Here is a 13,588-nt window from a genome sequence, read left to right on the forward strand (position 1 = left end):
CCTTGAATGACAACACAACACAACAACGGATGACGATAAACTAACACTCGGAAAATCGTATACGGTACGAGATGACGTCAGAGAGATATCAAACGTTTGGAAGAGAGGAAAAGCTGGGCGAGATAATGATGGAAGTATCCACGACACACTGCTATATCAGCATGTCGACGGAGAAAAAGAAATAAACGGCAGCGAACTAGAGGAGCACGGTCTTAAGTGCTTAGAACTAAAGATGAAAACATGAGGAATATTCCATAAAATGAGAGTTAGTGTAGTATCAGAGCATTTCACATAATGCTGCATCGCTCTGCAGGATCGGATGGGTCTGTGGATTCATCCGACTCAAAAGTAACCGATGATCGGAGATCTCCTTCATGATCCTCGAGTCGTACAGAGGGATTGTCACCAATCGGCCACTAGAATAAATTGGAATATGAAAAATAAGACAAAGCCAAATATGGCGAAAACAGTGCATCGATTCCAATTAATTCGTAACTTTTAGAGTTCCTGACGCATTTTTCATAATAACGATAATATACGAAGTATAATTTTCCTTCCCTACATTCACGAAGCTTCAAGCAATTCTCAATTTCAGCAATTTTCAATCTGAAATTGCTGGATATCTATGTCCAATTCAATAAGTTACCTACTAACACGAGACAACTTCAAGAGTTTTCATTAAACGTAAGATAGAAAGCATTCTTCACGAGAAGGTACATCATCCCAGAACGAAGATGGCTAAAATCTATGACAGATGTTGCCCAAAGCACTTCGCTCGCGCATATCCATGCAATAAGTCATTCATAGCCTTGCGGGTCACGTCGCCCCACTAAATAGTGGAGACAAAGTGTCAGATAACATAAATAACTCACATTCTGTTTCTTCATAACAAAATCAGTGGGCGGGCGGTGTTTCTCACCAGAATCAGCCGAGTAAACGGTGGCGTGACCGTGAGGATCGAGTTTCATGCGGGTGTTGAACTGATAAGTTACCTGAAAAAAGCCACAATAAAGCCATGAAAAGCTTCCTTAGCACCTTAAAAAGTCTTTAAAAACACATATCACAGACTTACTTCTTTACCGCCAGCGCGAACAAGTAGCTTCCAGTGTGCAATGCTGACCTCCTCATCTGTGCTGTTTGAGATTCGTACCCATTGTCCATTAGGGTCAATCTCATCAATACCAACCGGACCATCGACGTGCTTCTGGAGCTTAAATAAAACACGTAAGTTTGTGTTTGAAATATTCGCTTAAATAATGAACAAAAATAGAAAATACGTACTGATGCTTTACTAACCTTCTGACGTAGTCTATGGAAATCGAGTTCCTCATCGCCGTTCCATTCAACTCTGGCTCTCTTCAGACCACGTGCTCCACCTCCTACATAGCAAATGATAACTACTCACGTAACAAAATAGCTTACTAGCAACAAGTAAACAATTTCTCCAATGTTATCCTCATTAATGAAATGAAAAAGAAGAGATAATAGTTGAGATGAAGAAAAAAAAACTAACCACTTCCAGATGAGTAGGAGACATGATGAGATGTCATGCTGTTGTCACGCGACTGACCACCACCACCAGAGATGTTGAGGCGAGTTTCTTCAGACTAGAACAACAGAACATAACATGAAGGAAACGAGCACAGGAAAAACTCAAACAGAATAACTAACTTCAAGCAGCATTCGGTAAGTGTTCAACTCAGTGTCAAGTTGGATTTTCACGTCAAGCAGATCATGGAATTCATCCATCATACGCTGGATCTCGCGGTTCAGCTCAGCGATACGCAGCTCCTAAAGAATTCTTTTGAAGAGAACCTCACTAAGTAATTTGAGGAGTGTTTAGATGAACAACTGTGCCATTAAGTAGAAGAAAACCAATTGTATGGAACTATAACAGACCTTTCCATCGAGTCTTTCCTGCCATGATCTTCTGGCGCGATCCAGTTCATCTTTCACGTCAGCAAGCTCGCGACGGAGCCCCTCGATCTGAAGCATTATTAAAAATAGCCGTCAAAAGTAAATTTTGAAAAAGAGCAAGAATATAAGAATAAAACATGATTAAGACCAAAACAGACTGTAACCACTCACCACAGAATCATGGGTGCTGCCGCTCTTCTCCAGCTCGTGTACACGAATGCGCATGCGAGCCGCCTCATCGTGAGCAGCTTCAGCACGTTCACGAGCATCGTTGAGCTAAATATTAGGGTTTTATTCTCTTGAGAAAAAAATTGAAACACATGCGTAGCTTAGTAAACATTTTTATTTCCCTTTTAACACAGACATGATCTTATTTCACCAGTAAACTCTTAACGGTACAGTAATTTCAACTTTCAAATTGACGAGTTTTGCTGAGAATGAACAGTTACTCGAGTACAACTTGGGAAGAATAAACAATCTTTTTATGAATTATACATACAATAACTCAAAGCTGTAAAAATATCAATTTAGCCCTCTTTCCTAGAACAAATAAACTAAGCAAACTTTGGAATATTTATACGAGTGAGTAGTACGTGTGTGTGTATTCCATTGTTTCGAAATATTGCCTACACTCGTCCCATCCCTACTGTTTATTTTTAGAGAGTGTTATCGAATGTTTCGTTGAATACTACGCTCCACAGTTCATATGTGATATTGAGCCTCAACACCGGCTATTTTTTCTAACACAAAAAGAGTATCCGTGATTATATTACAGTACTGGGATTGTGGCACAACTTTCCACAACTTTCTCTCAGTTCAAAAGCAAACATAAATGGAAAAACCGCTTCCAAGGATCTTATATGAGGTTCTCAAACTCGTACAACAACGAAAATGCAGACATTTTGAATTGGCCGACTAGAAAAATAAATGTGAATTCTTAGTTACGCTATTTTTCCAAAGAGGTCAGAACTCAAAGGAGCGAATAAAGATGGTGCACCGGTATAATAGAAAAGCAAAGCAAGAGGAAAACAAAGATTTGCCCGAACCCAAATTTTTGTATTTTATATCCGTTCTGATGAGAAAAATTCGAATTTTTGAGAATATCACCAAATCACCTTGTTCTTGTAAGCCTCCTCAAAAGCACCCTTGCTAGCAGAAAGTTGAGCTTGGAAACGGGCACGCATCTCTGCAAGCTGATCCTGAAGCTTCGACTGGTACTCGTCGTTGATCTGCTTGGCGTATGTGGTCATATCAACTTGTCGTTTGTGGCGCACTTCTTCCAGAGCCTAGAAAAGAAACGATTTCAATTAGCAATATCTTCTTGGATAATCTAATAAAACAAGGAAAACACACTGAAGATCACAAACCGATTTGTGCTGCTTCTTCTGGAATTCTAAATCCTCCGTCAGCGCTTGGATCTTAGCGTTAGCAGCTGCACGAAGGACGCTTTCGTCTTCGAGGTTCTTCTGCAAGGCTGCAAGCTGCATGCGCAGACGAGCGAGCTCCTTTTCGAGATCAGCAACATCGCCTTCTGCCTTATCAAGCCTGTTTTGCATGTTCTTCTGCTTAGCAGTGCTCGACTCAGCCAAGGACAACGCAGACAGACGATCCTCTTCTGACTAAACCAAACCAATTTTACTGCCATTTAGTGGGCAAAAGAAAGTAGGATTCCCAACAATGGAACATTCTGACCTTCTTCAGATCCCTCTCTAGCTTGGCGACCTTCGTTGCGAGACGCTCATGCTCAGCCATTGCCGAGTCACGCTCAACAGCATACTTTGCGGCTTGTTCGCGAGCATCCTCAAGAGCATTGCGAAGGCGAGCCTGGAAAAAGGATGCCTTATGATTCGGTCCTTAGATACATCCAGAGCAGTAATGGCGAGAACCTACCCGTTCAGCATCGAAACGCTCAGCAAGGTTATTTCTTTCCTTCTTCTCAACTATTTCGATATCCTTGATCTGTACGGTGAGGCGGTTGTTCTCGGCCTCCAACTGACGCACTTTCTGGAAAGCAAGGATAACATGACCTTTTTCATATGCGAATCTTTGATACATTAAAAATATGAACTGAGAATGAAAACATGATTTGGAAATAGCTTTAACAATTCGGCTTCAGAAACGACTAAAATGCTTGGACTTTTAGATCGAAACGAAGCTTCTAGACTAAAGAGACAACCCATTTAAGTCTACCCATCTACAGAATCTTAATCCAAGGAAAAACACTAATTTCTATGCTTCGCAAACATAAAACTCGCACAATGTTCTAGCTCTAACGATTGCGTATTTTCTTACATCGATGTAGGTAGCGAGACGGCTGTTGAGGCCTGTGAGTTGTTCTTTCTCCTGTGAGCGACTGCTTTCAAGGATCGACTGGCTGAAATACATTAAATGGAAACCGTACTAAGACAAAACGCAAAGACAACAGAGCAATCACTTACAACGAATCTTCGCCAGCTGACCCAGTGAAACTACCGCTAAAGCTGACCTCACTGCGGATCGGTACCGACGAACGTGTCACTTTCGTCTTACGAGCGGACATGACCAACGCTGACCACTGAAAAGAAAAAAAACCATTTTGCGTGGTTAGTACGAGAAAAAAGTAAATTCAATCACGTGCACATATGCATACCAACGACAAAATTACATAATTCCTCGGATTTGGAGACCTTTACACGGATTTTTCACTGTGAAATGGTGGCAAAAAAACAACATGTGTAAATGAAGAACCGCAACTTTTCTAGTGTCCCCTAGTACTGCATTGTAATCGAGTATTCAACCGTTTGTATGCGCGCACCAAGCACATGTTGGACAAACAAAGGAAGCGGGAGGCAGAGGACCACGGAAACATTACGCGACGTAAAATCCTCTTATACGTGAAAACAAAACCGACTGAATAAACAAAGCGAAGCTAGAACTTGAACAGGTTTTTTTTCCAGGTGAATGCACTTTCCTCACCGCTATTTTTGAAAAATTCGGAATTAAAAATAAATTGAAATCGCATAAATACATAATAGCTAGACAACAAACACGTGGAAAAAGTCTAAAGTTTTCCAAAGATTTTCTAAAATCGAACTGGATTTTTGGAAGGATGGCCTAACTAATGATATGATGGACAACTTCCTTAAAGGCATCACCCCACGAATCTGAGGTGGTGCAGATTTCAGGTGGAGTATTCGTATACAGGATGGGAGACTACGGAGAGGGGGAGGGGGTGATTCCGTCCATTTCTTCCTAACTGCCGTAAAAAACGGCCCGGAAGATGCGGCGCCGCACAAGGCTGGCGCGCTCCAGTCGAACTCCTTGTAGAAAATAGTGCGCCAGAACGCCTGAAGCCGTATCTTCCGGGCAGTTTTTTACGGCAATTAGGAATAAATGGACGGAATCACCCCCCTCTCCGTAGTCTTCCATCCCGTATACGAATACTCCACCTGAAATCTGCACCACCTCAGATTCGTGGGGTGATGCCTTTAAACTGGTCGACCACCTTTCATCCTCTTTTTAGTGTTAGCCTAGAAATACCAAACCGTTTTCTAAATTACAAACATCGAAAAACTCACCGTTTCAACATGCATATTGTATCAGCATAAATGGACGGTGCATTCAGAGATTCTGCAGCGGAAGCGTTACCAGAACTATTGTTATCTTGCGATAAGGTCGCTTTTATTCCAAAAACTTCTTCTACCCCAATATCTACGTACGTACTCCAACAGTCTGTTAAGGTGATAAATACTATAACTCAAAAAGCATCGTGTCTTAGTTTTCCCCTACAACTGTTGCACAACGACATTTAGAGTGGATGCTAACATCTATTTCCACTCAACAAAAGCACAGTCTTCGACTCTCCGTCAATAAAACGGATTAATTGGCATGCAACAATTCGTCAATATTCTTGTTGTCGAAACATTCTAAAAACACAGAAGTCTTGTTGATTTCCTTGCTTCTAGTTGTATGACTGGAACCTGTTCTAAGAAATGAGTGCAATCTAACTACAGGAGAGCTAATAGCTGAAGTTTACGCTTATTCAGAAAGTGCAAAAAACTTCCTAGGGTATGTACCATCTGACTCCACTGTTATTCATATACTTGAGTGTTCAAGCTAACCTTCGTTCCAAACCTTGGAATTTCCAAAAAAAAAAAAATTATTTCTCCAAATGATCGAATATTCGATTGATTTGTTCGAAAGTAAGAGTGGAGACTCTCATTTTAAATTCATTTTTCTAGAGCATATATATGATATATATAAAACAACATAAAAATGCGACAGCTCCTCCTAGAATTTGAATTAGTTGAATGATCTCGTTCCCTCTCTTAGAAAATCTAGCAGTAAATGCGTCAACAGAGCAAACACCCAGTTATACCCAACGCTTAACCGAAAAGATGCCTGTAATTGTAGAAAAGTGGATTGCAAAATAACAATCTCCATCTTAGTTCTTAGCTTACTTCAACAATAAGTTTCAATTCCTTGAAGACAGTTATGTTGATATATACAAAACAGTCTTCACACGCTATATTCTAGTATAGTATAGTTTCTGTATGAGAAGCGATGACAAACAAATTGTTGGCTGTCAATAGGCTCGTCGGTTAAATCCAGCATTATAAAACCACCATACAATGAAGTCCAGTAACAACGAATTTTACACATCGAGTGTACTTTCGCTATGCCTTCGTATGTGTACTCACACGTAGTTTAAGCGCTACACAAGAAAAACATACCAAAATTCTAACGAACATAAACTGATACGAACGGATCAATAATCGCGATGTAGTCTACTTTGTCAAAATCTACGCGAATGCTATCAGTAATCTTCTTGAACTTTTTTCATGTCATCTATTGAAAATATGAGCCTGATGTACACGATAGAGATCACCAGGAAATCGCCGATCCCGAGCAGCGACAAACAAAAGTATCAGAAAACATGCGTTCAATGATCAGGCATCTACCAGTTGTCACGCATATCAGAAACAATCCATAGATATCAATCGTAGCGTAAATAGTAAAATTAGAAAGTACACATATGTACGTTCATTGAACGTGGCAGCTGCATAGGGAACATTTAAGAGTAAGCGATTAAGATAGGCTGTAGAACGATGCAAGACCTATGGAAAGTCGATAACAGCGAATGTGAACGTGCACTTTAGTCACCTTACTCGCTGGAGAAAAAAAAACGCGACGCGCTCGCGATGACACACTGCCAATCGCAGCGGGCGGGGATCGTTAGGCGTATCGCCAACCTCAAAGAGGATCAATTTACGTCTTGCACTAATGATCAATGAATTTAAATTACAACAGCAGCATGTGTGTGTATGTGTACAACGTCGCATTGCAATCATCCTCACATACGAGCGCAAATCGAAACACTACTCAAAAAAGAATCTATGTATCCATGGGACATTCATGCAACCAAGTCCGACAATTTTTTTTAGCAGAACGAACAGGATTCTCAAAAACAGATCCAACTCTTTTCAAAAAAATGTTGAAATGACTTTCTTCTGGAAAAACGAGTATTTGGTGTGATACAACTACCTGCCTGTATAGAACCACATGGATTGAATCACATATGGACCAGATAATCTAACAAACAAACGGGTAGAATACTCCTAAACATCCCGAATACTCCAAAGCATAAACACAGTTACAGACTACAGAATTTGTAGTTCAAAACATTCCTTTTCTAGGCAAGCCGGTGGATCTTTTCCTTTAGTTTCAGTGCCGGTCATAGTCGGTTACAAAAGCCCAATCACTTGTATCCACTGTTTCTTTACGACCGCTTTTTGCTGAAACTGCAAAACTACAATGATATAAAGCGACACTGTCCCCAATCTATCTGCACTCTCATAGCGATTCGCTATTTTTTCGCATGGTGTCGATAAGTACAGAGCCAGGCGACCGTAAATTGACTGTATGGACAGGGCAATGGGAACAATAGTATTGGCGCTCCAATGTCAAGGCCTACCTCAGAGACATCTTCCTTCGAGTTCTTTTCGTGTCTCTTCTTCGGATAATTCCAGTAATGCAACGTAGTTTTCCAGCTGCAAGCTCATTCATTCACTCTAATGCCTAATTGGCTTCAATGAGCCTAATAAACTTCCGACGAGACAACAGCCATTGACGCAGGCAAGGAGTAAAGACTACTAGTACTAAAACTAGTGCAATAGCAACCAGATTTGAAGCCGATCAGGTCCCATAGTGGGAAACAGCCATCCGACCAGATTTCACAGCTGCAGGTGTCCGGGTCCGGCGAAATAATGGACCTTTGTCTTTTTGAGATGAATGCGTCGTTTTTAACGGACCATTAAGACAGTTAGCCAGCAGAATAAGAGAAATTCACCAGCAATACAACTGTATACCCTATTCCTAACGCGACAACACTATTCCAAGTGCTCAGTGCCCTAAAAGGAAACCGTAACATAAAAGTTGTCCAGTGTTTGAGGAATGAGTAAGTCTTTGGACGGAAGCGGTGGTTTGAAGTGATCAATCATGGCGACCATTCATAGATCGGAATGATATGGACACGCGGGAAACACAGAAATTCAAAAACAGGACTGTGTAGAAGTGGGATGGTTGAGAGATGATGAAAGCGAAATTATTATAAATTTAGCGAGAAAATCCTAGTATATGGAATGCCCGGTACTCGGGGTATTACTAACTTTTACTCAAGAGCAATGAAAAAAAAAAAACAAAATTAAACTAGCAATACAAGTAACGAGGAGGAAATTTCGAAAATTTCGCACACAACGATGATTCAACACCGAAAATCGAAAACAGAGTCGTATATTCTGCTGTTATGTTCGTAACAGATCTCGCCTAGTCACAGAACAATGGAACAAGTTTTCTCCTTAGGAAAAAAAAACAGAAACATAGAGCAGTGGAGAGAGGAAAAAGCACGGCATGAGGGCTCGTGTGCTATAGGAGACCTCCGACATGTGGCGATCGATAATGCCGCAGTGGAGAGTATCAAAGAAAACGACAGCGCAGTGCAATGCTGGCGAAGGATGACATTCGAAAATGACGAGGGTTTCCGGGGAAAAGTTCTAGAAAACCGATGCACACAACATCTGTGGAAGAAATCATGAGAAGAGTCGTACAACGGTAATAATTTGAGGTGATAATTTAAGTGATGTAGATATCTACTATCACAGCTATTTTTATAAATTATTAGCCACAATCATTCATTTCTACAACTATTGTGAAATAAACATCACTTTAGCGTGTAAAGTGTCGTTGGAGTGGAGGGGGACTCAACCGAGCGCTTATTTCTGGAATTATACAACTAAATCAATCGGAGCACTAAAACCTAAACATTAAATTATGTTTCTAGAGGATCTGTGATGATATGTAGGCTAAAGCTAAGAGAAAAAGGAAGATAGAGCCCCTGAAATAAGAGCGCGGCTAAGTGCCCCCGCCCCTCCAACTACATTTTCCCCACTTTACCTACTATCGTTGGGACCTATGATTGTTATATAAAAGTTATATGACAGAAAAAATAACGAAAAGTCAAGCTCAACTATCAAATCGCAGATAAATCGAAATGCCACATTATTTTACTTCAGAGAGACCATATCGAAAATTATTCCTAGTTTGGAGAAGTACGCCTACATAACACCCAATAGGTATCCTAACAATATATGGAACGGCTGCAAAAAAAAGGAACAGAGAATAAAAGGAAGAAGTTACTTTCGGCGTAGAACAACGATTTACAGTAGATATGTAAAGATGTAGAGGTTATTTGGACCTGTGTAAACATAAAAACTTAGCTAACAACAAAAATTATCTTGTGAAGGATGTAGTGGAAACTATAAGTAATTGAATTATATTTAGGTATAATTCTAGAGTAATCAAACAATTAACCAATTGCACAAAACTAAAAATAAGTTAACCTTAGTGAAATCATTGCGCACACAGTGTGCCTGCACTAAACACAAGGATAGACACTTTAGGCACAATAGAATGAGGTCAACGAGAGAATAAGACCTAATATAAACAAATGAAGAGCATATTGACGTGATGGGTGGACGGTGGCCATCTGCGGGATCCACGGCATTAACATGGATAAACATAAGCATGATGAATTTCTCCCGAGAAAATCGGGAAAAAGGAGCACTTTATGCGGACATACCGAAAAGGAAACAATAAAAAAGAATCAGATAATTTCCGGAGAAAATCATAGAACTTCATAGGCGGTCGCGAAGACGGGTGCATCGCTCCGCAAACCAAACCGAATTCGATTTCGGGCGCGAAACGATGGAGCGTTTGAATTTGGGCGCGGCTGCGGTGCCATACCGTTACTTTCGCGATGGTGGGAAAACAAGTTATTGCATATTTAATTTAAAAAAAGAGTTAAAAGGTCCCACTTTCCTTCAAAACTTTCGAAACTTCCCTCAAAACAAAAAAAAAATAGAAATGTCAAAGTGATCTGTTTCAACTGAGTTGAGGAAAAGTGCAGTTACTGTACAAACAGTTAACAGATGGCACGCGGTAGCCATAATTTCTTTGGAAGAAATAATTTCCATTGCGGAGAAAGTGTAATTATACAGCCTAAGATGACCTGAACACAAAATCCAAAGCTAAAGTTACAGAGAAAACCATTCGAAAGATGTGGTAATTTCCAGACGGTTTCGGCACTACGGTGTAGGACGTTCCGTCGTCAATTAACTTCACAAGTAATAATAGCAGTAATAATAACAATAGCTTGATTAATAAGCGTTTAGTGTATTTGCACACAATGTGGCTGACGTGTGCCTCAGTTCATGTTGAAATGTCATGCTATCGATTGAAAAGACCGCACTTCAGACACTCATTCAATCATAGATCCCCCGAACAGTCAATTTTTTTCTAAACTCAACTGTAATCACGTGCATTCTTTTCAAATCCGACAGAAATCGAATTTGAAAAGTGCTCTTCATCAACATCAAAACAATGTTATGATCAGCGAAACCGCTGAACAAATAAAGACCTTAAAAAACTCCACAAATTATTGTTCTAGTGACATGATGTGCCAGGTGTAAACAACAGAAAGGACAAAAAAAAAGAGAGAGAAATCGTTGGATATGGATCCATTTGTATAAATCTAACGTAGGAACTGCAGCGTTATAACGGCGCTGACTCCTTCTTCTTCTTCTTTGGAAATCAAAATCAAGAAGATTAAATAGTCGAATAACTACAAATTAAAGGACTACTTTATTACGAAGAATGTTTAGCGAAATGATGCAAAAACGAGCACACATTCATCGCTTCGATCACGTAGTCCTTCATTCCTGTTCCTATCAGTTAAAGTAAACAAATCAAGGACGATTCTCGTGCTTTCGGTCCCCGCACCATTCGTCGATTTCAGTGAATAGCAATGTGGAAAATATTGCTAGAAATTAGAAAACGTGTTCCATGTAACAAGAAAAAAAACCTATCACAATTCCAATCAATATATGAACTTTCTCACAACCGCATTCCTAACTGGACCCAACACATACAGAATTCCCTAAATTTACACGTAGCAGTACATTCCAAATAGATTAAAGACTACTAGAAAAAGTAATAACAGCAACGTGCGGCTGCGAATCGATCGAGAATTCGCCAGCCTAACAACCGTTGCGCCTTCTAGATGAGAATCGCCCCCTTCATTGAATAAAATTATGCCGGAGCAATAGAGTAGTACACTAACGGAAAACTCGAAAACATCCCAATTGATGAACGGTACGAAGAAACGTGTGTAGTTTATTGCTTTGTTGTGATTTCTTTTTTCTAACTCCGTAGGAAACGAGGAACGAAAACAAAAACAAAAACTAACGGATGAAATTGACATTTGCTTGGACGTGTCGTACGAAAAATGTGGACACGTAGGACCGCGTAGGGAGAAATCGGAGCCTCGTTACGATAATGATAGGATAATAACAAGAAATCTAATGAATTATGTGAAAAATAAAAATGAGTTATGATTGAATTGAAGGAATTGGCAGCTTTTTCGACATGGAACATGTTGAAGCGAAATGCTACCGAATTATCGTAAATAAAGAGAGAATTTGATGAAATTAAGCTGTAAAGATTTATCTGGATGCATAACAAACCCTAGTACGAAAGCTTCCAGTGAAACGAAGCGAATTTGGTTCTAAAATGTGAAATAAAAAATAATTAGGAATATAGGAAAAGCAAAAGTAAAGAATGTACTAGTGATAATCGAAATCGGTAAAGAATTACTAAGTATTTGAGCATTAATTACACTAAAGGAGAAACATACTCTCATTTATTTTGAAATTGGGAACTCTTCTAGAATAGTCCTACGTAAAACGTGGAGCATATTCTGTTGCCCTTAGACCAACAGTATCGATTTATGGGTCTGAAACAATCGTTAATAGGAATGTGGATGGGAATGGGAAATGGCCTTTCGGGCGTCCTAGCCATGCATGGTGGGGAAATCGAGGGTAGGGATTTAAGGGTGGCAAGAGACCAGTAATTACTTTTGTATCCCCGGCTTCGCGATATAATATTACTTCAACAGAGTACTACTATCGTACAAGAGGAAAATATAGTAATTACATATCGTACAAGAGGAAAATAAATAGGGAAAGCTGGAAGTATAATACTTATCCAAAATAATGGACAATATATAATACAAAGACAATAGAACCGTAACCATTTGCCATACGATAACTAGATTTGCGACCGCTCAAAATAATTTCTGTAATTTTTGCTTTAGAGTTCTGGTAAGTAATGCTTCATTCAGCGAGATGGCATCAACATGGTCTGTCTATAAACGTCAGGCGGATCACTATATTGCGTGAACAGCTCTTCTCAACATGGACCTTTCTCATCCTGGCAGTCCGATTGCAGCAAGTGAAGGTCCTGGCTCGATCGCAACCTCTAGCACCGCTGCGCGGCCGTCTACGTAATTGCACTAGACTTCAGATCGATGTGAACCAACCATAAACAAGGAGAACAGCAAGATATTCAAATTCTAGTGAGATTAACCATTATTTTCCAATGGAGAGGGAAAGCGTCGAAGTGTCTACGAAAACTAGGAATGACAATTACATATCGTACAAGAGGAAAATAAATAAATAAAGCTGGAAGTATAATACTTATCCAAAATAATGGACAATATATAATATAAAGAAAAATCCACAATATGTGATGTAATAGTATAATAATAATGTATAGCGAAATATAATAATACAGTATAATATTCAGGAGCTGCTAATCTCGAAACGCTCTGCTCGAAATCGAAACTAATTGAAATTCTTCTCTCTTATCAGCACACCATCTCAACGGGAACATCCACAAATAGTGTGCTGATAAGAGAGATCGCAGCTTAATCGCTCGGAATTAGTTGCTAGGGCTTTTAGCATCGCCATAACACCCCTGATAAGGTCTAATCCTATATAATATTATATGTATTTGTTAAAATATTACTTTGATCATCACAAAACTCGAAATTCAATCGAAATATGCATTTGACAGGAAATATATCGGTTCCGCTGGAGAATTTCTTTGAAAGGATGTTTCCGATGGTGATTCGAACTATTCGTAAATGAAATCCTTGCGAAATTCATTATTTGAAAAACAATTTCTGTAAAATCCTCATAGGACCACTCACCATTCTGTGACCGTAGAAGAAATAAAATGAAACGAAAAGCAAATTCGTGGCAAAGCCACGTTTCACACAGATTTACTACGAGGAAAT

General features: G+C 39.6%; 1 protein-coding gene across 1 annotated transcript; it reads right to left on the reverse strand.

Moving 5' to 3' along the window:
* Positions 1–287: 287 nt before the first annotated feature.
* Positions 288–4,456, reverse strand: RB195_004729 (uncharacterized protein; the record flags this gene model as incomplete). Its single annotated transcript, XM_064182704.1, has 14 exons — positions 288–416; positions 873–992; positions 1,073–1,210; positions 1,297–1,379; positions 1,514–1,607; positions 1,672–1,791; positions 1,900–1,986; positions 2,089–2,193; positions 3,033–3,203; positions 3,285–3,536; positions 3,610–3,741; positions 3,808–3,921; positions 4,210–4,291; positions 4,356–4,456. 14 exons carry the CDS (start codon positions 4,454–4,456, stop codon positions 288–290), a joined length of 1,728 nt encoding a protein of 575 aa, XP_064033971.1.
* Between the last annotated feature and the right edge of the window lie 9,132 nt (positions 4,457–13,588).

This window comes from Necator americanus, chromosome I (genome assembly GCF_031761385.1).
Source record: "Necator americanus strain Aroian chromosome I, whole genome shotgun sequence".
In the NCBI taxonomy this organism is placed as follows: Eukaryota; Metazoa; Nematoda; class Chromadorea; order Rhabditida; family Ancylostomatidae; genus Necator; species Necator americanus.